The 26,184-nt window shown below is 41.0% G+C and overlaps 1 protein-coding gene across 7 annotated transcripts in view; it reads right to left on the minus strand.

Moving 5' to 3' along the window:
* pomt2 (protein O-mannosyltransferase 2) overlaps positions 1–25,819 on the minus strand; it is a 58,899-nt gene extending 33,080 nt beyond the window's left edge. For 2 of the 7 annotated variants that reach the window (XM_087132842.1, XM_087132839.1), the window contains exons 1-5: positions 25,588–25,818; positions 16,054–16,138; positions 12,966–13,070; positions 9,401–9,509; positions 163–337 (exon numbers count right to left, since the gene is read on the minus strand). In XM_087132842.1, coding sequence (XP_086988968.1) covers positions 163–337; positions 9,401–9,509; positions 12,966–13,070; positions 16,054–16,138; positions 25,588–25,712 — 599 coding nt within the window. In that variant the 5' untranslated portion in view covers positions 25,713–25,818. Of the gene's footprint in view, positions 1–162; positions 338–9,400; positions 9,510–12,965; positions 13,071–13,172; positions 13,252–16,053; positions 16,139–16,696; positions 16,801–18,722; positions 18,838–25,587 lie in introns of those variants that run through there. The other 5 variants (XM_087132847.1, XM_087132862.1, XM_087132854.1 and 2 more) reach the window with 5 other exon arrangements.
* Between the last annotated feature and the right edge of the window lie 365 nt (positions 25,820–26,184).

Here is a 26,184-nt window from a genome sequence, read left to right on the forward strand (position 1 = left end):
TGATTTGCATGACCCTAATTTCTTAAAATATGTCCTGTTTTACTGAACAAGGCAAAACACTAATGAGAAGCTATGCAACCGTTGTAGTAACATGTACTGTGAACAGTGCACCATGCTTCAATGCTTCAGGGTGTGGGTCTGGGTCTGTAATCATGCCATTACCTAAATCCACAGGCCAATGAAATTCCTGTTGCCATCATCCACAGCCACCATGACACACTGAAGGTTTTGTTGGATGTTGAGTAGAACTTGATCAGACAGAATGTAGACAGCATAATGAAGAAGAGTAGGATGGGATCAAGAAGAATATACTGAGATAATGTCAGGCAACCAGTGTCTGTGGGTGAGAATATAGTGGAATCATGTCAGGCAACCAGTGTCTGTGGGTGAGAATATAGTGGAATAATGTCAGGCAACCATTGTCTGTGGGTGAGAGTATATTGGAATTATGTCAGGCAACCAGTGTCTGCAGGCAAAAGGACCGGTAGGGGAATGTCAGGCAACCAGTGTCCGTGGGTATGAGAAAGTGGAATAATGTCAGGCAACCAGTGTCTGTGGGTGAGAGTATATTGGAATAATGTCAGGCAACCAGTGTCTGTGGGTGAGAGTATATTGGAATAATGTCAGGCAACCAGTGTCTGCGGGTAAGAGCAAGTGGAATAATGTCAGGCAACCAGTGTCTGCGGGTTAGAGTACCGGTATGGGAATAATGTCGGGCAACCAGTGTCTGTGGGTGAGAGTATATTGGAATAATGCAGGCAACCAGTGTCTGCAGGTAAGAGCAAGTGGAATAATGTCAGGCAACCAGTGTCTGAGGGTAAGAGTACCGGTATGGGAATAATGCCAGGCAACCAGTGTCTGTGAGGTAACAGCAAGTGGAATAATGTCAGGCAACCATAGTCTGTGAGGCACTAGTACATGTACATGTAAGCATGCACATGTACATGACGCAAAAGAAGCGTGTGTAAGAGAATAGAGAAATGTAATGTCAGCCTTCATCAGCGTCTGAATCAGAATGTACCGGTACATGTATAGTAACAAAGATGTGTGTCTCTTTGATCATAACAATGAAAACTTCAGTTGACCTGCATGTACCGGTACATGTGCCATACTTTTATGCCTTTTTAAGGGAATGTATACGGTGTACATGTATATTTGTTCACGTACATGTATTCAGGGGGCAGTCATTTTCGCTACTCCTTGTGAAAACATGAAAGGCAGTCATCAAGATGCCTGTGCCTCGTAACATTAATGCAGGTAATGCTTGAAGGTTTGCATGGTGGATCTACAATAAGGTAGGAAGTTTGCGGAGACACTACGTGTATGTGAATTATCTCTTTTGTGAGTATGTGTGGTTCGCAAAAGAACTGGTACCGGTACTCTACGTTTCAGACCATGCAGACAGTGAGTGCTCTGTCACTGTCTGTCCATCATCAGAAGACATCATCAGAAGAGCATCATATTTGGAAGAATTTTGATGACGTTCGAGAATTTTGACAAAAAATGCATGACGTTCGAGAATGCCGAAAATGGTGTCACATGTAGTGCTTGAAAATTCTATGCACTATGTACATTATTCCACTTATTTTGGAGATATTCCCACTAAAAATTAAATTAAAATCAAAAACTCTGAGCATTAGATTTTCATCAGGAATCGTATTTTATATCTCGGACGTCATTTTTTTGCGAACGTCATTCAGTAAAAAGAGATTTTCTTTTCAGAAACCTTGGTACAAAGAGAAAAATCCCGGAGCATCACCATTCCATCGAGGGACTCATGAATATGGAATGAAAAAGAGGGAACACTATCTGGGTTGATGCCAAATGTCAAACGGTCCACGATGCAGCAAAACGTTTCTCTAAAGCCACCGCGAGATAATGACGGAAGCCATAAAATCGCCATGATCAGAAATGTACTTGAAGAAAATGTGATCTCTTGAAACCACTGGCTTTAGTGCTGTGGAGATGTGGTGTAGCTCTCTGAGTAGGCTGTCCTGGTCACATATATACATGTACATGTACATTGTGTGCCAGACGGATGAGTGTGGTGTTGACTGAGTTCTCGATCCAATAATTGGGATGATGACACAAGCGCTTGTGGAGGTACCAATCTGTGTGAGTTGGCTTACGGTGTACATGAAGGGAGATGCATGTAAGAGGGTGCCATTGGGTCGTCTGGACACATCCGCATCCAAGAAGGAGATGGTGCAATCTCTTTCTTGATCTGTGGTGAACTGGACACCGATGCTGAGCCCATTGAGGTGTTCCAGAAAAGCTCCTAGTTTGTCTCTACCATGAGGCCATATGACAAACATATCGTCAACACATCTGAGCCACACTCTTGGGCAGAGATCACTGGTGGCAATGGCTGCTTGTTTGAATTGTTCCATGTAGATGTCAGCAAGAACTGGGGACATACATGTAGGTGATCCCATTGAGGTTCCCATGAAAGGGACTAGTTGAGTATTTTTCAGCATTCAGTTCTTGTACTGAGAGGGAAATTAAAAAATGAACGAAGTAAAAACATGGTGAGTGCGTTGAACATTAATACAGTATCATATGTCTCACCAAATTATACTAGTGTACACAAGCAAAACATGCATGATAGAGACACAAACCAGGTCCAGACTTAAACGTGTATGCCGCAGCATGTATGTATTTTGCAACACTTCCAGGGACCTTACAGCCTCTACCCGGGATGTATTACTTTGTATCAACACAGTGAACGCACATGTCTGCCAGAAGTCTAGTACATGTACACGTATGTGTACACGATACAACATGCCTGTGTGTATCTCGACATGAATAACCCTGACTTTGATCACCATCTTAAATAAGGTTAGCGTGCATGTAGGCTAGATCTGTGTAAATTCTGAATTTTTATGATTGATCCGGTAACCCTGATATGCTTTCACGGTGAGCAATGCTAATTTCAAGTGTTTTCTGTGCGATACCAGTCGTACTTGGTACCGGTACTTGAATACACCTAAGTCTTGCCAATTTCATGGAATGATTCACGAGTCATATGAGTGCACAGGCATTTTTTTTCCTTCCTGTCACTTCCCTTCCTTTATTTTCCAAGGCATAGTGAAATGTTGCTCTGTTTAAAAAACTTCAACGCAATAAAATATAATAAACAATAAGAGACCTACATGTACGAACTAGGATGGAACAGTTGGTTCGTGCACTGAATGTAGGCTGCTGTTTAATTAGTTGCACTTGGTTTCTAGCCTTTCCCCCTGATTGTTTCAAGTCCTCAAGCCTTTATTTTCAATCTATCCTCCGCTGAAGTTTTAGTCGGATAAATTGAAAATATTAAACACAGTGAAGGGTTCCGTCGGCATTGTTTTTTTATCCGGGTGAAAAAGGATGGTAGGTTAGATTGGTCCCTGTTGATGTCGCTTCTCTCTACGGAAAAATGCAGAGCAACTTCCTCCATATTCCATAGTGAAATGGGACACAAATTTGTTTATTTGGCCAAACAAGAGTGAACAAAACAAACTAGAACATGTATATAAAAAAGAACAAGACAAACATCAAACAACAAACCAAAAGAACCCACTTTAAGGTGGCCAGGATTAATAAAAGTCATAAAATCAAACCACTGTAGCTCGAAAGCCAATTAATCCATCCTTAACCCTCCTTTGGTTTTACAGCACAAATATGAACAAGTACCCAAGGTCACTCTCTTGTATGTTGGTGCAGTGCACAACACAACACAGCTGTGCTTCTTTGAGGTGTTTACCAAGTGACCCCAAGAGTGACTTCAGCATAGGAGGGTTAAAGTGGAACAAAAAACATTAAAGGTAGAAAACTTTTGGAAAAAACCTTTACTTACATGTATACTTTATATTCTTCCCCTTCTCCAAAATGTGAGAATTGTTTTCTTGGGGTACTGAAAACAAATATCATTTTCCCATTTTTTTGCCCACTTTAAGTGTTGCTGACAAAAATTTCAAGGCCAAAAATTACAAAAATCGGGCTTTACAAGCTCTGGCCTGCACCAAAGCTTCAGCATAGCCTGGGCTATAAATGGCTAACCTTCGAGAACCGACAGAGCTCGTGTTTATTAGTTTCACCGTGTACCCGTGCTCTGTACGTCGCATGCACATACATGTAAGGGTAAGGCATTAACATACACAGTATGTATGCGGTGCACATGCGTGTATAAAGTGCATTGCTCTGTGGCATGCAATGAGATGGTCCGTTCCGCGGGCTGGGTCATCCGGATGTGCTTTATGCCAGTGTGTTTCAAACCCTAAAATACCCGTCTTTATTTTTGACTGTTAATATGAATATATTCTAGCAAATCATTATGATGTATGGAACACCGCCATTCGTTTCGAAAGGTAAATCAATTGCACAATTTAATCTGAACTTTATGCTACAAAGTGTTTAAAGGAAAGATTGTAGGTGATCTCCCATGTATGCGCCTGTACCGTGCGTGAAGGACAAGTTAACAAATCTGTCGTGTTGGTTGCACCATGGCGGCATCTACCCATAAAGTTTTAATATACGGCACTTTTCATTTTATTCTATGAAAAGGCCCACTCTGTTGATGGGTTAACCACTTCGGGCCGGGGCATTTTTCAACGTTGAGGATGCTGGGCCGGCATGACTATCTTTTTTTCGTTTTCAAAATCCTTCAACAATTCATCATTCCATTTAACAGTTGTTTATAGCCGCACGGAGTAATCTTCAGGCACTCTAAGTTGACAGGTGACCTTCATTGACGCCCGAATATTTCAGCCAGGCCTGCAGCCTTGTAAACAGAGCCCAGATTGTGCCGTGTTATACAACTATCTTTTGTTCACGAACCTGGCTCAGTGCACAGCTGACCTCTTTTCAATAGGGGCCAGATTAGCATGCAGCGGTGCTGTGTGGCTCATCGGTGGTAATCCGCTTGCTCTAAATATCCCAAACCCTGGTATACGGTTTCAAAATAACGCTGGATTATCACCACTTTTGAGAGTGAAAAATGCCGGTAATGCCCAGCAGCCTGGTCTTTTGTTCGGAGTACGGTCTTTTGTTACAGGGCCCTGTTTCCTTTGTCCGAGTTCGGAGACCCCGGCCACACATATAAACCATACGGCTCCGATTTCGGAGTCCCCGGCTGGTAGTGGTTAATCTTGTTTTGGTTATACAAAGAAATTATTATAGATCGTTATGATGTGTAACCTAAATAGTTAAAAAAAGTTGTTCAAAAAAGGAAACATTCTGCTAGGATTGAAATGTCAAGCCCTATATTTCTTTCAAATTGTACTGTGCATTTAAGTCATGATACCAGTAAACAATTTGCATTTTTTTGTATTTGCCAACAAGAGTAAAAAGAGTGACAGTCGGGTCCATCCAACTAATGTCGTATTGGCGTAGTTGAATCGTGATTCCATCATGAGTACAGTAAAAGAACATTTTGCAATTGATTTAAGTTTCCAATGAACAGTGGTGTTACATGTATATACGTTTTGATGACCTGTTCGAAATATAGTAATCTTAAAAAAAAAATAAGGACGGCTATTTTAGGGTTTGAAACACACATCAGCAAAGAACACATCCGGATGACTCTGCTCGAGGAATGGACCAGCTCGTTGCCACAGAAATGCCACGGCAATGCACTTTATACTTACATGATCTACATGCATGTGTACTGCATACATACATGTATATACTGTATAGTACATGTTGCGAGTGACGCCTTACCCTAACCCTAATGTGCATGCTACATATGTACATGTATGCATGGTATGCACGTTAGGGTTAGGCGTCACTCGCAATATTTACTGTACAGTATGTATGCAGCACACATGCATCTACAGTATATAAAAGTGCCGGGTACTCCGTGAATCTAATGAACACAAGCTCCATCAGTACTCATGGGCAGGCCACGCATAGTCCAGGCTAAAGCTTTGGTATAAGCTGGAGCTTGTAAAGCCTTAAGATTTTGGTTAGCAACACTGAAAGAGGGGGGCTTACAAACAAATTATATTTGTTTTCGGTACCCCGAGAAACAAGTGTTACACTTCGGAAAAGGGGATGGTTAGAAAGTAGTGTGCTTTCAAAGTGAAGATAATATTCGATAAGCATAAGCGAATTTGTGTCCTTTTCAACCATAGAATATGGAGGAAACAGCGCTACGTTTTTACATAGAGAGAAGGGACATAGATAGGGGACCAATCTAGCCTACAGTGTCCTTTTTTCCCGTCGATAAAAAACACCCTATGCCGACAGCATGATTCACTGTGTTTAACATCATTAATTTCTACATACCCGACTAAAACTTCAGCAGTGGAGAGATTAAGTTCGAGGGCTTGAAAAAAAAATCTGGGAAAAAGGCTAGAAACCAAGTGCAGCTGAATGCAGCCTACATTGGAGTCCACGAACTGACTGTGACTGTTCCATCCAAGTTTCTTAGGTTTTTTTTTCGTTTGTTGTATTTTATTTTGTTTCTTATTGTTTTGAAGTGGAGCAACATTTTACTATACCTTGGGGAATAACAGAAGAGAAATGATGGGAAGAAATAGAAATGCCTGTGCTCTCATATTGGCTCCTCAAGCATTCCAAGAAGTTGGCAAGATTCATTCAAGCGCCAAGTACAACTGGTATCGCACAGAAAACACTTGAAATTAGCACTTCTTACCGTGAAATCATATCTGGGTTACAGGATCAATCATACTGTGATGCTCATGATCGGAACCTGGTATACTAATTTTTGATGTAAAAATTCAGAATTTACACAGATCTCGTCTACGTGAACGCTAAGCTTATTTAAGATGGTGAACAAAGTCAGGGTTATTCATGTCGAGATACACACAGGCATGTTGTATTGTGTACATATACATGTACTAGACTAATGGCAGGCACGTGCGTTCACTGTGTTGATACAAAGAAATACATCCCGAGGAGAGGCTGTGAAATCCCTGGAAGTATTGCGAAATATAAATACAGTACATATATGTTGCGGCATGTATGTTTAAGTTAGGGCCAGGTCTGTGTCTCCATCATGCATGTTTTGCTATGTATGCCAGTATAATGTGGTGAGGCATTTGATACTATATTAATGTTCAACGCTCTCGCCGTGTTTTGACTTCGTTAATTTTTTAATTTCCCACTCAGTACAAGAACTGAATGGTGAAAAATACTTATCTTGTCCCTTTCACTTGTAACATTCACTTTTCGCGAATTCCTTTAGAGTTCACAATTACACAACATATAGCTTGGTGGAAGAGCTGTACTTAATATCAAACAACTATGTCTCATTTCCTCTGTAGGTCAAACGTAGTTACTTGTATGGTTTTCACTTGCAACTTACCCTTATTTTTGGCTCTTACCAAAAAACTTTCACCGACCCCCTACATATTTTGCCGTTTTCAACCAAAAAAATCTTTTATTTTTGTGCCACCGACCCTGTCTGGAACATAAAGAAAAAAATCATCTTAATCCCCGACCGATCATCCCGGCCTCCCCAAAGAATAAAAAATACAAGAACCATAGAAGGAGCCGTGCTCGTCGCATCGGGGAAGGGCAAGGGCACCGCTTACCCCGTCCCTTACGTACAAAAATCAAATGTAAGAAGGCAATGAAAATGAAAGGGAATGAAATGCATTAATTTGCTGAGAAAACCCACCCCAGCTGTAAACTGTTCATCAATTCTCTTTATTCAGTGTTCAACTTTACCATTGGACTATAAACTTGTGTACATTAATCTGGGCTGTTGTCATTTTAGTGTAAAACAAATTTCATGAAATTTGTGTTTACTTCTGCAACTTTTTTCTCCGATTTAGTTGTTTGTACAGGAAATGAGGGGAATTTCATTCTGTTTTTTGTAACACGAAGTAATATAAACTGTTTACTTTTTGCCCTAAAAATAAACTCTATCTACCCATTCTATTTATTTCAAATCCACGAAAACAAGGTTCCCGGAGAGAGATAAACAGCCGTAGAGTTTCTTTTTAATAGTAAATGAAACACTTGTGTGGATTAAAATGTTTGGGAAAGAAACATTCTCTGAACCAGCAAAAGTTTCTAGTGTTATCCTTAGTCTCAGGGAAAATTTCGAGCACAAATGTGAAGGCAATGCTCTTGTTTTACGGAGCCCAGTGGTTGAAAATTTTTGTAAAAAAATTAACAATAAATTCAAAATCACTGGAAACAGAAAAACAACAGGCCGTCTATGAGGATGAAAAATTTTACAAAATGAAATTTTGAGATTTAAAATAAGTAAATATGTTTCCCAAATTTCCTAAAGCAATAAAAAAAATTCTCACTTGAATTTCTGTTCAATAGAGAATCATTTAATGTTTGATCAGTTCTATCTGTTAATTGTAAAAAAAGATTTGATATTTCTGCAATAATCACACTTTCAACAGAAATTGAGGTTCAAGATTTGATTTTGGGAGCGAATTCATCGATATGGCATGTTATTTTTCGATTGAAAATGCATTCAAACTTTGTGTGAAAGCTTAAAATGTCATTGCGAAGAGGTTGACAAATCTTTCACACTAGTTTTATTGGAGGGACGGGAAGGTGGACAGGAGTTTCTTCATTCTACAAGTGGTTTTAATCGTCCCGTGAGAGTCGTCAAAGCATGGGTTTCATGACCGAAAAGTTCGCCGACTGCCGAAGAACAGCATGTCATTTTTTTTGCATTTTTTAATGGCAGGCCTACTCTTTTAAAATATCAACAATACTTATTACACCGAATCTTCCAGTTATGGGCAAATCTTCCAATTCTGGGCATTATCGTGTTGGTGACTTGTGAAGGTGTTTCCATTGGTGAATTATGTCAAGGTCTAAGCATGGAGGTAGGCTTTATGTGTGTTCCAACGTTGGGCATCGTTTGCGAATTTCACCTTATGTTCGCGCATCACCCGGAGTTTTGAAAACAGTGCTTCGCATTTCCCCCTTACTGCGGTGGCCGAGGCTTTGTGGCGTTTACCTTCGCGAAAAAAAGAACTACCCGGACAAGTGTTACTTTTGAAATTACACCCAATTCGCGAAGAATTCTTCGCAGTAAATTGATCGCAAAAAGGTCCTATATTTCTGAGCAGTAGTGTCTCTGCATTAATGCAATCTCTCCATTGATGTTTTTTGCTTGTGGAAGCTGTCAGAATGATAAGTACAGGTACAATGTTTCAAGAAAAAATAGTGAAAAAATTTGACATAGAAAAATGGTCAGTTCTGACATACATGTACAATGTATCTCTGCTTCTACGTGCATGATGAAGAAATGTGTGCAAACCGGTACAAGTACATGCAGTACTGTGCATGTACCGGTACATACATATACATGTACATGTATGTTAACTCATGGAAAATGTTTTAAAATGTATACCGGTACATTTACAATGTACAGTATATGTGCTGGCCTGTTGGTATACACATTTCTTTAATCTCAACTTACCACATATAATGAATGAAGCAGCCAAAATTCCAGCCTGTACTGACTTAGTCAATTCGAGCACAGTAAGAAAGGATAGTGGAGCAACTCCTGAACCAAGTAGGGCACAGAACTACATGTACGTGTAAATAAGAAAACAGAAAAATTAATATATGTGTAGAAATAGCTCGTGAGAAAAAAAATCATATGAATAGTCTGTACCAGTATCATTCCAATGGAATCCAATAATATAATGCATAAAATACCACAATTTAGTATGTGGGTAGTGACAGACTTTCAAGGGATGCTTTACAGAAATCCCTGAAATCACACATACATGTCCATATGCATGCACTTCCTTGTATCCGCTTTCCTGATACTGTACATGTACATGTACATACCGGTATATGATGTACCGTAATATACGTACATACATTGTACATGTATGCGTATATGTAGCAGTACAATGTACCGGTACATGTACATGCGGGTATGCATTGAGGGTTACTTACATGTACGAATTTAACCTACATTGTATAGCCTACATACATGTACATGTAGGTGTCAACTTGGATGAGAAAGAAGGACTGCTTCCTGAATGAGAGCGTGCGGTTTTTCCACATAAACTACATGTACCTTACATACATGTGCAGTACATATACATAATACACGTCAGAAGTAAGATCTTTGGGATCTGCATGCTTTTCAGTAGGTACCAGCGTAACTCAGGGAACATTTTGTTACTTCATGAACTTGTATACAAAATGTGTGTTTGTTCAATGCATATTGTAGGCTACCATACTGTACATGTACATCCATGGACGTTTTACGCAGCCAATGCAGTGTTTGCACAGTAATACATTTCTACGTGCCAAATCAAATGAAGAATGCTCTCTGGTGAATCAAAAAGGCAAATTGGGAAGAAAACAGTGACTTTAAGTACAGAAGTAACAATGGCTAAACTGTTAAGATTTATAAGCAAGTCCCTATCCCCTAATTTAAGCAACAGAAACTTACCGGTACATTGTACCCTCACACTAGGCTTGTGACTCGCGTAAATTCAGCAAATTGGAGTCCCAGCACTAAGCAAGTTAGTTTTAAAAATGTTGCCAAGATTGTTTGATGTTGAGTGGGGTTCATTAAATGCTCTCTTAGTTCATAAAGAGGTGCATGGAAATTGTGAACGTGTTCGAAATTTCTGGTGACAGTCGCCATTCCAGCATTCTCCCCAGAGTACGTGTCTAAAAAAATGCCAAATAGTCTCAAATCCTTTGCAAAGGTTGCATGATGGGTGCCAAACCAACTCATAGTCACCAGCTTTCGCCAATAGTGAAGTCCCCAGCTTTCGCCAACTAAAAAAATGCTTGAACACTAGGCTGGTCCTGGAAGGCCTTGGGCTGGTCAGGGAAGACCCAGGCCTGGAGTTTGGGCTGGTCTTGAAAGGCCATCCCATGATCCTGCACCAGAGACCGGGTGCCGACTGAAGCTGACCTTGGTTTCACTACCAGAGCTTTTTATATGGTATGGTAACTACATGTACATACATATACAATGCACCGGTTTTTGATTTGTGACTGGATATGGACTTCTAAAAGATGACGTGTCTTTGACTTGTTACCAATGCAAATCTGAACACTATTCAATCGACAACCCATTAAAGTTTTAATTAGGCCTATCAACTTACGCCTTGCATAATAGTATATTGTGATAATGTCTAGGGCTATGCCGAATATCTAAATATTTGATTGATTATCACATATTTAAATATTTTCCGAATTTGAATATTTAAGTGCCAAATTCATGAAAAGGAAGGGAGGATTTTGTTTTGTTTTAAGTGAGAAAAACTGCACTATGGAGGCTTGTTTCAAGCAACTAGAAACCTTAAAACAACTCAAAAAGTAAATTATTCATTAAAGAATTGAAAGGAATAGAAATTTTCTACAGGGCAAGAAGCAGCTACGAGTATATTGTTCGTCTTGCTAAATCGTGGCTGGAGGTACTGTACATGTACTCCTTGATGAGACAAGCTACTTGTATTGTAGTGAATATTATGTACAATTGTGTGCATTATTGCAACTGATTTTGTATATGGTTTAACCATCAATAACCTGCCAGTCAGTAACACCAAATATTTAAATATTCGATCAAACTGAAGGTTGAGTATTTGAATAGTGAATTATTCAAACTGACTCAGCCTTAATAATGTCAGGCAACTTCATTCAGCTAGCGACTTCTACTTTGATCTTGTCTGCCCAAGGCCACGTCCAGTTCATTTGGCTGTGGCTTGAAATCAAAAATTGCGAGACCTGATTTGTACTTGGTCAAAAAGACTTGTGACTTGCTTGTTTTTGGACCAAATTGACTTACAACTTGACTTGTGACTGGACCAAATGACTTGTGACTTGGCTTAGACTTTCAAAAATGGACTTGTGACTTGACTTGGACTTGCAAAAATTGACTTGCCACCACCTCTGATTAGTAGCTACGAAATATGATTGCAAGATTCTCCAAAGTTGCATTCCTAAAACAAGAATTAACTGAGGGCATCAAACCGTCTGAAAACCACTGTGTGAACATTGTGAGGAGGTCTGACAACTGTTTGTGGCTTTGCAACACAAAATCCAAATTTGCAACAAAAAATTGACCACAAGCTGACCACCTTAAAATCTATCGCGGTACGCACCTTTCGGGCAACTGACAAAGACATTAATGACATGATGTTTACCACAAAGCATTGTGGGCAAAAAGTGGGAATAGAAATCAAAGTTGGAAGACACGATCATTGGTCATGCAAACCTTTGCGCAACTTTAGACAGAGTAAACACGATCCATTTTGGAAAATACATGTACACGTATATGTAGGCCTTCTCAATCACAGGATCTTTTGGATCTGATGTTCTAGCAAAAGCGTGTACTGTCGTCCTCACCATGCCCACCTTTCACCCACAATACACCACGGTAAATGTTGCGTTACCTCATTATGTTTTAGGTCTATTCCAAACATGTAGATCACAGCTTTTCTCTGGCAAAAGTGCCCCGAACCAACAGCCTGGCACAGTTCTACGTGTACAGGGGCTATCTTAAGAAACCTTTGTCTGTCCCCAAAAACCAAAGGAAAGGGCAATAGCAAAGCGTAAAAGGTGACATCATGTGCAAAGAGTCTAGACCCCAAACAAAATTAGCTGCAGAACCACACCTGCAAATTGAGATTGCCAAACTCCCAAAAACTGTGAACTCTAATGTGAATTAAGCCACCATAAAAAAATTTGAAATAAATAAAAAAAACTCTGAAAGCAAAGCCACATGAATCCAAATACCCTGGAAAACACAGTATATGATGGAAAACAAGGAGAGATTTGACAATGGATGCATACAGGTACCCCTGGTACCAGTAATGTAGTAGGGCATTCTTGTACAAATATCTTTATCCAGTAATGTCATAAACTACTGCCAGTAATTGGCTAAAGGTACGTGTATGTATTATCCAATGAGTAAATGCATCACATTAATGGATAAGGCAAAGGCATGTACACTATATGTTAAGACATGTACATGTACGTGTACAGTACAACAGAACATACATACTTACAGCTCTCATTCCAATATATTTGGTATCATTGTAATTGTCCCCTGGCTTGTCAAAGGCAAATGTCCCATCATATCCAGTAAGCAGTCCGGATAGACCAATCAGCATCTGCCCAAGCAAAAAAGTCCACAAATATTATACAGTACATGTACTTGTACACGTACAGGTACATGTACATGTCTTAAAATACATGTACACTGGTGCTATTACCTGTTTGTCTGCTTTTAAGACTACTGTGGTAGGAATCTCCCTCGGCCAAACTTAAGTTTGTTGAGATCAGCGGTAAAACCTGTGGGAGTACACGTACATGTATATGTATAGAACATAAATCCAACCTTTCCACAGACCACAGATCACTAAGAGTGATCTTAAGACAAGGGAGAAGGTCTGTTTTGAAATGTACCGTCCTTTATGATGATTGTGATTACTCTCTGTGAAAAACACATTTGCATTCGCAAGAAATACACCTTGGCAACAGGATTGTTGGCACAACAAATGTGATAAATTATTCAACAATCAAGAAATATACAATGATTATTGGGTCTGCTTTATTACCAGGGTCCTTTCATACAATGTGATAAAAGCTACCACAACATGACCACATTCCCACTTGAATTGGGAAAAGGTGGACCATAACAAAACCCCAAGTCGCATTCTCACGCTTGATCCACCTTTTCACACAAAAAAGTCGAGCCCGAAAGGTCACAGAGTTCGGTATTATGCATGAGCTAGCTTGCTGAGCGTGCACTCTGTGGCAGCGTTGCAAGCTGGGACGGATCAAATTTCATGCGTGTGACCCTGTGACCTTGCAGTGTTTGGATGTTCCAAGCTTTTGACATGCACAGGGAAATCCAAAGGTTTCTGAGAGGGGAATTCTACTGACGTGACGACCTTGAATCGGATTGAATGTTCAGCCTAGTATGTTGTCTCTTCAAACTTTGCTTCCGTTTTCAATACTCTATCATGTCTATTACACACTGCGGGCTATACACTAACATGGAATTTTGTTTTGATGGAAAGCAAGTAAAATTGCACAAATGAAAAAAGTTAAAAAATGGACGATTGCGCAATGAAAATTGTGGAAGAGCCAGGTACATGTACACATTGCGGCATGCATGCACTGCGCGCAAATACGTGGTGACACATATTGCAAGCCCGTAGTTCAGCGGTTCTTTATTGTGCATACTGTGAATGTTATAATTTTCACATGAACTACATGCCAAAAAACGTATTTCTCTGTTCATCAGACTGTAAAAGTTTTGCGCTACTCGTGCACGGACGGATTTGACAGGTCAAATTGCCGGATCAGATCAATCTTTTGTATTCCCATCTGATCATGATCTGCCAATTGCAGGATTTGATCCACCAATAAGGGGATCTGTATCCTACTCCAGAGGAGAATCACGAAAGGTGGATCTGATACTGATCCACCTTATAACGGTTAGCGTTCCCACTACACACAACTGCCAGATCTGATCCATCAATTACGGGATCTGATCCGGCAATTTGGTAGAAGGTGGATCAGATCCCCCAATTGGTGTATCAACATGATCAAATGGGAATGTGTTGAAATGTAAGCAATGCACCACAATGTAAGCAGTGCACCACAATGTCAGCAGTGCACTTTGCACCACAATGTCAGCAGTGCACTGTGCACCACAATGTAAGCAGTGCACCGCAATGTAAGCAGCGCACCACAATGTAGGCAATGCACCACAATGTAAGCAGTGCACTGCTATGTAAGCAGTACACTACAATGTAAGCAGTGCACTGTGCACCACAATGTAAGCAGTGCACTGTACACCACAATGTAAGCAATGCACCACAATGTAAGCAGTGCACCACAATGTAAGCAATGCACCACAATGTAAGCAATGCACCACAATGTAAGCAGTGCACCACAATGTAAGCAGTGCACCACGATGTAAGCAGTGCACTGTGCACCACAATGTAAGCAATGCACCACAATGTACATGTACATGTAAGCAATGCACCACAATGTAAGCAGTGCACCGCAATGTAAGCAGTGCACCGCAATGTAGGCAATGCACCACAATGTAAGCAGTGCACCACAATGTAAGCAGTGCACCACAATGTAGGCAATGCACCACAATGTACTGTACATGTAAACAGTGCACCACAATGTAAGCAGTGCACCACAATGTAAGCAGTGCACCACAATGTAAGCAATGCACTGCACCACAATGTAAGCAATGCACTGTGCACCACAATGTAAGCAGTGCACCGCAATGTAAGTAGTGCACCGCAATGTAGGCAATGCACCACAATGTAAGCAGTGCACCACAATGTAAGCAGTGCACCACAATGTAGGCAATGCACCACAATGTACTGTACATGTAAACAGTGCACCACAATGTAAGCAGTGCACCACAATGTAAGCAGTGCACCACAATGTAAGCAATGCACTGCACCACAATGTAAGCAATGCACTGTGCACCACAATGTAAGCAATGCACCACAATGTAAGCAGTGCACCACAATGTAAATGTAAATAGTGCGCTTCAAAGTCAGCAATGAGCTACCATGTCAGCAACACGCAAGAGTGCATACCACTGGGCCTGTTAGTTTCACACGGACCTACATGTAGTTCTTGATTAGTGATCCTAATGCTAGCTTGCACCATCCATTAGGTGGGTTTTGGTGACAGTAAACCAACAACGGGTCACTGATCGTGATCTAGATCCGTGTGTAGCAAACACGACCACAGTGTGAATCATGTACTCCTGCATCAGCAATGCTCATACACAATCCATCACGTCCGTACCAGCAGCACCTGATTATGTTCCAACCATGCAAGCTATAGCATCAGCATCGCACAGAACACAGCTTTGTACAGCCAGTGCATCAGCATTGCACAGTGCAACTTGAGTACAGCTGTGGTTCATACGGTACATTCAGCCCTAGTAAGCACGGATTACTTACAGTACAGACAACACAGTACCTTTCGCAACGATGTCCAGAGCTTGACTCCGGAGCACCACGTGACTATGTACCTTACTTGCACACATCGTACACGTACATGTACAGTAGGTACTTATGCACGTTCGCAATTCAATTAATTAGGACATACCTTTCCCAGTGGAGGATGTACATCAAAGAAGAATGTCCTGTTCATGTAATAACTCCCCATTTTCCCGAAGTGCGTCTCATCCCAACTAGGGAAAATACAAAATAGACATAGACCTCAATTCATGTTGAATACTTTATAAAGTGCAGTCAGTGACAATGGTGTGTCATGCACACATGCTGGGAGTAAGCCTCGCTCACTCGTCACAATTTTCTTCCTTTTTCCCTGTCTTCATTTGCTTTATTTTCTCAATCAGATCGCATGTTTACTTTCTATCGGCCTACGCTCTACAAGCATAATATCCCTGGACTCTGGGATTTTTTTTCTGAAGGGAGATATTATTTCCATTCGAAAAAAAATCCTGAGTCCTTTATTTCAAATAAAGTCTGAGATCAATTTGTTGTAGACTGGTCTGGTTCTTGTTTCCAATGTACCTGAGTGGTGCAAGAAAGTACAGAGAAAACCTATGGGTACATGTACATGTATGTGTAACATGTCTAAACTCTTGAACATAATAAGGCCTTGAGAATGAACATCTCCGTCCGGACAGGTTTGAAAACCCATGAGGCTTTTTTATGTTGGTGTAGCGGTACATACCGAACATCGATAGCGAGAACATGTACGTGTCCATGCAAAGGGAACCAACCTTGAAAAAAGACTAGCTCTCAGTCCATCTTGCATCTCGTCTTTTGTATGAGGGCACACTACATGTATGATCTGATTTACTTTGCAGCCATTTTTTAACTATTCCTGACGGGAAAAACAACAATTCTTCTGAAATAATAACTTTTGGGAAAATAATGAAATTTTTTGGCAGCTGTTTCAGCACCCCGTTCCTATTATAAGGGAACAAATTCTACTTTTTCGAAACAACTTATCTACATGTAAACACGTTGTTGGTAATGTCCTCTTTCTTATCAGAAAGAAAAGAGAACAGAGCTTTTGGTTTGAGAGGAAAATTTTGGGTAAAACGGCAGCATACATGTACATGACCGCCCCAAAGAGCTGTGAACGACAAATGAGTGAATGTAGTCTGGTTCTCTGACCTGGGCAGAGATTTGTTTTGATGAATCCAAAATGCCTGAGTCAGGAAACCAAACAGAAAACAAAATGGCGTGATTCAACTGAATAGTTGTCTTTTGCCAAACTCGGGTAAGAAATTTGAAGTTTTCTTGCTTAAATGTTGTCGAAATTTACCTGAACTTGGCCAATCAGGACTGAGTAATGGTTCCTTAAGGTCAAAATGTTAGTTTGAGAAAGTGGACTTTGTTTCCTTTTTATAGGAACAGGGATGAGAGAGGGCACTCTCTGAGAGAGGGAGGTTGTAAATGTTATCGCTCCGAATGCAATCTGGAGTAATCAGGGGAATCCCATCCACACCAAAGTTCCAAAGAACCCACAATCTTTCCAATTTAAATAATCACCAATAGCTTCAGTTAACAAATTTAAGAGATACAGGTAATGCCCACACTCCAGCCTTATTGTGTACGTTAACCTTTCTCTATAGAAAATGACAAAGGTTGTTATCCCTCGTGTTTTCAAGATGGATGCTTTGTAAATCTACATTTTCAACAAGGACTTGAATTTTCTCTTCACCTTTCAATAAGGAATTAACTTGATGTATTTTGGCTGCATTTATAAGTCTAGGTTTTGCCCACTCTTTTTTATAAAGTGTTGGATTATAGCTTAATTCACACATCTTCTAGTTGTCCCAAGATCATAGCGTTCCAGAGGTGACAAATCTGTCAGAATGGCTTCTCCCCGAGCACATATATAATCTTGTTTGAAGAGTTGGCCCGTAAATTTTCTTGTATTGCTAATATTTGCAGCGCTATAAACAATTTTAGGAGAGAATGTGCGCTTTATAGAAATTCTTATATGTTATTATTTAACTCCAAAATCGGCATTGTAATTTGAATCCAAAGTTGCTTATTCTCCAAGTGAAATAGCAATCTGTAGTGTTGGGGCATTTCGGAATGATTCATATATAAGAACATGTATTAGTATCAGTGAAGCTCATTTTGAGTGGTTCGTAAAGTGGTTCTAAATGTGCTAACCATACTTTCACGAGGTTGATATACATGTAGCATTCCTCAATTTCATACAGTCCTGTGGTAGTTTTAGTCCAGAAGGTTTCGCTGCAATGACACACGTATAATAATGAATCCAAGGCGCAAGATGAAGAGAATACAGGTATATATCCAGCACTGAGTGTCGACTGCACAAATACTCTCATGAAGTTGATATAGCATTCCTCAATTTCACAGAGTCCTGTGGTGGTTAGACAGATAGGTTTGGCTGCAATGGCACACGTGTAACAATGACTCCGAGGCGCAAAAGGAAAAGAAGCAAGTACTGTATGTATCCAGCACTGACGGTATTGACTGCACCAATACTGTCGATGTTTGACTTAGTCCAAACCCGTGCTTGTTAGTGAATGGAGCAAATGTGTGCTCTCAAGTGTAGGGTAACAGCAAGAGCATCATAGACCCGAGACTCCATGTTCATATAACAATGGAAAATAGTTTAAGTTAGAAAATAGACTCGGAACTGTAGATTTGTGCAAGAATGGGCTCGGAAATCAGTTCCAAAGGTCTGTATCACTACCATCATTATTCAACAACTTCACTACCGGTATCTGCAGATAGTCACTCAACACTCACTCTACGTACCAAGCTGAACCTTAGAGTGATGACCCTTAACGGCTGTAGTGTGTTATCCAAACAAATCTGAACCTGCAGCAGTCAGGGAGTACATACATGTAAAGCCTGATGAGGTCTGTGGAACGGAATCTTGGCTTTAATAATGGCATTAAACTGGCTGCAACCCACTACAAGGCCATATCAAATCTAGTGGAGTCTTCCACGATAATTACATGTACATTGTATATAGGAATGACCTAGTGCCTTGGGAGGAGATGCCTTCATTCTTGTCCATCTCCATTGAACAACCTGAACTTGTCACCGAGTGCGAATTAGAACGGGTCCAGATTAAATTCCCAAACACAAAAGATCTGCTGATTGGGTGTTTTTTCATGCCGTACTGGAATCTCAATGACTTGAGTGAGCTCAGTAACTCCTAAAACAACTGATAAAGGATGGTCTCTTAGAGAAACACATAAACCTTGCAGGAGATTTTAACTGCCCCAACATCGATTGGGAAAATTTCTCTGTAAACCCCAGAAGTACCGGTGCACTTTTTAAACTTTACAAATTGACCAAGCATTTCTCGATAAGTGAGGGCGCTTTTCCTTTGATGTAAATCAAGGAAGACATGGTTCAGTTTGCATGCTTTCATGTTCAAATTGTGAACTCCAAATTTGCTATCTGAAAACATTTATGTGAAAAGGTTGCTTGCTTGCCTATTGCCATATACTTACACAACAATAAATTGCCAAAGGAAATGAAATTTACGATATCAGTGTAAAAAAAATCTAGAAATTTTCTGTGCACAAATCAGTGCCTTGGATGACATCATAGTTTTGCTCATGAATATGTAAATATACATGTACATTAGCATGAAAACTACAAAAGCTCCAAAATATGGGTTAAAATTACAGAACAAAAATTTAAAATCAGGAAAATGGAAACCCAGAGGTGCAATTTCAAGGGTTTTAGTAAAATTTAGTAAAATATTTCTGTTTCATAGTCTCTTCAAGTATGCAAGAGAATGGCTCCGACATGTACGCCAGATGTGGGATAAGTTCAAATCAGCTCTTCTACAGGCGGTCAACAAACACATCCCCAATAAGATGAGGAAAAGAAAGAGTTGCCTACCTTGGTTCGACAAAACCATCAAGTGGATGATCAAAAGAAAAAGGAGGCTTTACAACCGTGCCGAGAAACATAATAAATAAACATACATGTATCATCATTTCCAGAAAGAATGTAAGAAACAAATCAGAAGGGCAGAATGGAATTACAAGTATATAAAGTTATCCAAGAAGGCCTCAATAACAATACCAAGCCATTTTGGAGGTATATTAAAACGAGGTGACAGGACAATGTAGGTTTTGCAGCCTAATTGACGATAGTACTGTACATCCAAAGCTACATTTTAGTCAACTACATTCAAATCAGTCTTCTTTCACGATGCCCATGATGAGGATCTCCCCAAATTGTATAAATTCTTTGATCAACAAATTGACTGCATTGTCATTCACCCAGCCGGGGTGGCAAAACTTCTTGGAAAACTAAATATCAGTAAGGCCTGGGAACCTGACAACATTCCTAACATTGTCTTGAAAACTGTGCAGGCATCATCGCTCCGGTCCTATCTGTCATTTACCAGAAATTACTCGACTCAGGTGACTTACATGTACATGTACCATCAAACTGGCTCAATGCCAACATATCATGTGTGTTTTAAACCCTTGGCGCCGGGAGGCACCTAGACACGCCGTAAAAATTGAGATGCTCAGCCCGCTTTTCAGCTATTATTCTCGACCCATGCTCAAGCAAACACGGTGAAAGAAGGCAGACCCTGGCTCTTGTATAGTAATTGGTCTTTGTATGTAGCCCAGTAATGAAAGGACCGAATTTGCATCATAATCACCAGCTTCACAATAGTCCCCACTTTGAAAAGAGGCAACAGGAAGGTGGAAGTGTGAGTAGAGCCGCATGCCACCGCACAATCAGCCTTTTCACCATGTACATGTAATTCAAAGCGTGCAGAGCACGCAGGGCCACAAACCGAGAATTTGCGGTTTGGCAGGTGGCCTTTGTGGCCAAGTTAAGCTGGAATTCTTGGAGTCAGCTTTCGGGAAGTAATTCCCGTCATCAAGGGGTTCAAGGGCAATAAACATCTTGCTGAAAACTACAGATCCATCTCGTTAACCTCTGTAATAAGCAAACAGCTTGAGCATATCATTTATGGGCAAATCATGACACATCTTGAAAAGCACAACATACATGTACATGTGCTAACACACCTTAACCACAGATTCTGAAGTGGCTTCTCCTGTGAAACCCAGCTCATTGTCACAGATGATGACCTCTTGAAATCATTTGATATCAAAAAGCAAGATGGCATAGCCGTCCTGAATTTTTCGAAAGCATTTAACAACATACCACATAGAAAACCTCTCCACAAACTCCATAGTTATGGCATCAGGGTCACACTGCACCAGTGGCTAACCTGCCTCCTCACAGAGTGCAAACTGCAAGTCGTACTGGAGGGTGTAGCATCACAGCAAGTACCTGTTGACTCTGGGGTCCCTCAAGGAACAGTGTTGGGGCCCTTGCTCTTTCTGTGTCACATAAACGACCTCCAAGGCAGTGCCACATCCCAAGTTTGTCTCATTGCAGATGGCGGCCTCTTGTACCACCAAATTAACTCAAGAAATGACCACATCATCCTGCAGCAAGACTTAGAAAACCTAGGCTCACCAAAGAGGAATGTGATTCAACTCAAAAAAATGCAGCATACTGAGTATCCGAAAGAAACACATTTTTATAGCCTCAACAACACTATTACACAACAAGTGTCTAATGTCCGCTACCTGGGCATTCACATCTTAGATGATCTTAAATGGAATTTACATGCATCCAACATCACTAAGAGGGCCAACGCCACGCTAGGATTCCTAAGGTGGAATCTAAAAAACTACCCTCAAATTTGCAAATGGTCAGCCTACAAGGCCTTGGTGTTGTCAACCCTGAAATATGGGGCAGTTATCTGGGACCCACACTGCAGTAAATATCAACTGCCTCAAGTGCACTCAGCACCGGGCTACCCGCTTCATCACCAATGACTACCGATCACGGCAAACAGGATTGGTCACCGAGATGCTACAAACCCTGAAGTTATCAACCCTCTAAGAGAGAAGTAAACAACTACATGTACATGCTAATACTTCTATACAAGGTGGTTGTGGGGCTGGTGCCAGCAATACCCTCTGATTCCTAATTGCAACAAAAAATCAGGCAGAAGAATTAGACCAAGCAAGTCAGACAATTCACTCTCATTAAATGCATTACATGTAGTTACAATGTAGTTCCATTGCTGCAAACTCCAAGTGCTTTGAAGTATACCGATGCAACACATATCAACTTAAAAACTTTAAAGTTCTTCAAAAGATCAATTACTGACTGGAACCACCTCAACGACATCTTTGTTCAAGTGGACTCGGTTGAGAATTTTAAAAACAGCCTCAGTCACAGGCCCCACTCTACGTAGCAACATCCAACACCCACCCTCTCTCTCTAAAGCCAGAATTGGTGTCTGCAACGTACGTGTATTGTCACAGTTACAGGGTGCTATTGCTAATGGTAATTTGGGGGGTTCATTACCCAGGCATTCAACTCTTCAATTTGAAAAGAAGAGGAAAATATTCTTGCATACAAAACTGCATGCGCGCAGTGCGAATCCAATTCGGTGTGGGGTCTGGGCCCGCCTTGGGGCTCCGGAAAATTTTGAATTTGACACGCTCTGTGGTGCATTCTATGAGTTTTTGGCCCCAGTTGAAGTGAAATTTCAGTGAAAGAGCTTTTTATGGCATACATGTACATGTACTTTAGATTAAAAATACACAAAATGCTTCTTATTTGTGATTCTTTTTGAACTTTTTATTATGAGAGGTACATGTACATGTACATTCTGTGAAATAAACCTGTGACATAAAATTGATATTCCCACCTGTCTAATGGATCTTTTCACCCTTTCCATGTGATTGAATCTGGCTCTCTTGGAGACCTTCGCTGCAACCTCTAGTGCTCTTTTTTTGGATGTTGGGGTCTTGGAATGTTGAAGTGGGTGCTGTGCCGTGGCTCTTTGATCTGCAAGATGTCTATGGGATTCTGCTCTTGCTTTCCTCATATTGGCAACAAGAGATTTGTTCACTGATTCATGAAGAAAGCCACTCTTCAAAAACTGTGCAAGAAATGGTTTGTGGCTACCTAGAATGGAGTATTTGATTGTTTGCACTGCACTGATGTTTCCAATTGCAGCCTTGAAGACTTCGCTTGCATGACATTGCTCATCACACTGAAGGACCTTTCCACCTGTGGGCCACTAAAGATACTCAGTGCAGCCATGACTCCCACTTCCAAGCACATGACTCCCACTTCCAAGCATTTTTTATGCCTTTTATCAATGGTTTGGATATCCTGTCTATCACGTTCGATGATATCCTTCCTTTTGGAAGTCATTTTGAGTTTTGACGTGTTGGTGATCAACAATCACGATGCACATTGACAACAGCGTTTTTTCAACGTTTACGGCCGGCTGTGGAAGCGGTATAATATCCATGTAATGGCTTGTCGTCCACAGAAGGCGCTTGCACGTACATTGCTGAGTCTGTGTCCTGCACTTTTTAGTGCATTTTATGCATGCACAAAACAAGGGGCCAGACAAGGTTTTTGTACTCATTAATGTGTATCGAAAAGTGGAACACTGTGCACGCTACGCTGGCGCGGCCAGTGCCACAGTGCAAACAGAAAAAAGCCCAAAACGCGGATATTATTTTTGCGCGGACGTAATATTAAAAAACGCAGAAATCCGCGGATCTGCGGAAAAGTTGCATGCGGATGCCTGATTACCATTAACACCCTGTTCCTATAATAAGAAAAAAAAAGTCCACTTCCTCAAACTAACATTTTGACCTTAAGGAACTAGTCTTACTCAATCAAGACAGGCCTAGTTTACAGGCCTATATTTAAGCAAAAAAAGTCAAATTTCTTACCCGAGTTTGGTAAAAGACAACCACTCAGTCAAATCGCGCCATTTTGTGCTTTGTCTGGTTACCTGACTCAGGCATTTTGGATTCTTCAAAACAAATCTCCATCCAGGTCAAGGAACCAAACTATGTTCGCTTATTTGTCGTTCACAGCTCTTCAGGGCGGTCATGAACCCTGCTCTTTTACCCTAACATTTCCCTCAAAAACCAAATGCCCTGTTCTCTTTTCTTTCTGATATGAAGAAGGACATCACCAACAACTTGTTTAAAATAAGCTGTTTCAAGAAAGTAGAACTTGTTCCCTTATAATAGGAACAGTGAGCTAAAGGTAATGAACCCCCCCTTTCAGGACCCCCAGTTTTTAGTTACTTTTTCAAAAAAGGATCGGCTCTGAAAAAAATTTTCACGCCGCGAGCTAGTAGCATGGACGAGTTGCCTGGTAAACGTCCAAGTTGTCCTACCACCAGGGTCCATGCCCACCACTGTCCACCGGTCGACATCTACATTGCATTGTGACTAACTTCCAGGGTATGAAATTTTTTTTCCATTTTTTTCTCACATTTTTACCTGATGAAGACAGCTCAAAATGTTGTTCACAAATGCCTTGTATCCTGAGTTCCATAAATGCTGTGTTGAAATTACTAAATATGCCCACGAACAACATATTTTGCAGGAAATTCTGCGAAACTCCACGCTTTCTGTCGCGATTTGTTAACGATCTACATGTACATGTACTGTACATATACGTTCGTCTAGCACAGGTACTCGCATGTGTGCGAAATGCATAGTAACTGAATGCCCTTACGCATGCATGGAAGAGCCGTGGGCGTGGTAAAGTTCCAAAGATACGGCTAGGTCTATTGTCCGTGCGTCTCCACGTATTTGTAATGGAGTGAAGACCTAGACCTACATGTAGCTCTAGATGACATGCATAACTGACAGAACGTGGGCCGAGCTTGGAGGCCATTTCGCAAATGCATACTGCTGCACGAACGTAGGTCGTTAATAAATCATGACGGAAAGTGTGGAGTTTTGCGGAATTTCCTGCATTTATGGAATTCAGGATTACGCACTTGTGAACGTCATTTTGAGCTGTCTTCGTCAGGAAAAATGTGAGGAAAAACTGTTGAAAAAAATTTCGCATAGTAGGACGACCCTGGACGTTAGTCGCAATGCAATGTAGACATCGTCCAACCTGGGCTAGGCCTACATGTACTTTAGCCTTAATAGTCAGATAGTACAATTAGTATAGCAGGCTTAACTGAACTGTATCCTATGCAAGTCAGCTGTCCCGAGTGGAGATAGCTAGTAAACGGTCGAACTATCCAACATCGAAACTTATTGACGTAACCCAGACAGACCTGACTTGAAATAAACTTCGCCTGGACACCTGACTTATATACAACAATTAATAAGCGGCTGGTTTATTCATCAACACACTCAACCAATACACCAGTAGAGGCCATTTCGCAAATGCATACTGCTGCACGAACGTAGGTCGTTAATAAATCATGACGGAAAGTGTGGAGTTTTGCGGAATTTCCTGCATTTATGGAATTCAGGATTACGCACTTGTGAACGTCATTTTGAGCTGTCTTCGTCAGGAAAAATGTGAGGAAAAACTGTTGAAAAAAATTTCGCATAGTAGGACGACCCTGGACGTTAGTCGCAATGCAATGTAGACATCGTCCAACCTGGGCTAGGCCTACATGTACTTTAGCCTTAATAGTCAGATAGTACAATTAGTATAGCAGGCTTAACTGAACTGTATCCTGTGCAAGTCAGCTGTCCCGAGTGGAGTTAGCTAGTAAACGGTCGAACTATCCAACATCCCCAAGGCAAGTTGTACTAGAAGTACATACCAAACATGTTCAGGTTCCCCCAGTTTGTAGAATCTTGTAGCCACAGATGCAAGTATCACAGCAAGAAATGAGAGTCGCTTAACATCGGTCATGCCGGTAAACGCACCCATGTCCATCTTGGCCATAACCCATAGACCGACAGCGCCTATGTAAATCAACGTCTGGATACCGTAATGAAGACGGCGCCCGACTAAACTTGAAACTAGAGAAAATAATATCGTGGCGCCGCGCGCCCCTCCGACGAAGGCGAGGGCGCCCTCCTCCTCGTGGCGCGGCGCGTCGGACGGCCGGAGATCGAGAGTCCCTGAGCGGCTATAGGGACGAGTCCGTTGGGACCGAAGTATACCGTCCCCCAGCCCGAGAGAGTTGGTCTTCGTCGAGATGATTTCTAATCTGATTGGTCGAAACTTATTGACGTAACCCAGACAGACCTGACTTGAAATAAACTTCGCCTGGACACCTGACTTATATACAACAATTAATAAGCGGCTGGTTTATTCATCAACACACTCAACCAATACACCAGTAGAGGGCGCTATTGACGGGGAGACTGAGTGATTATGGGTGCAGACCACTAATTCAAGTCAGTGAGAATTT

This window comes from Acanthaster planci, linkage group LG01 (genome assembly GCF_054643075.1).
Source record: "Acanthaster planci isolate LZ-2023a linkage group LG01, COTS_SCS, whole genome shotgun sequence".
In the NCBI taxonomy this organism is placed as follows: Eukaryota; Metazoa; Echinodermata; class Asteroidea; order Valvatida; family Acanthasteridae; genus Acanthaster; species Acanthaster planci.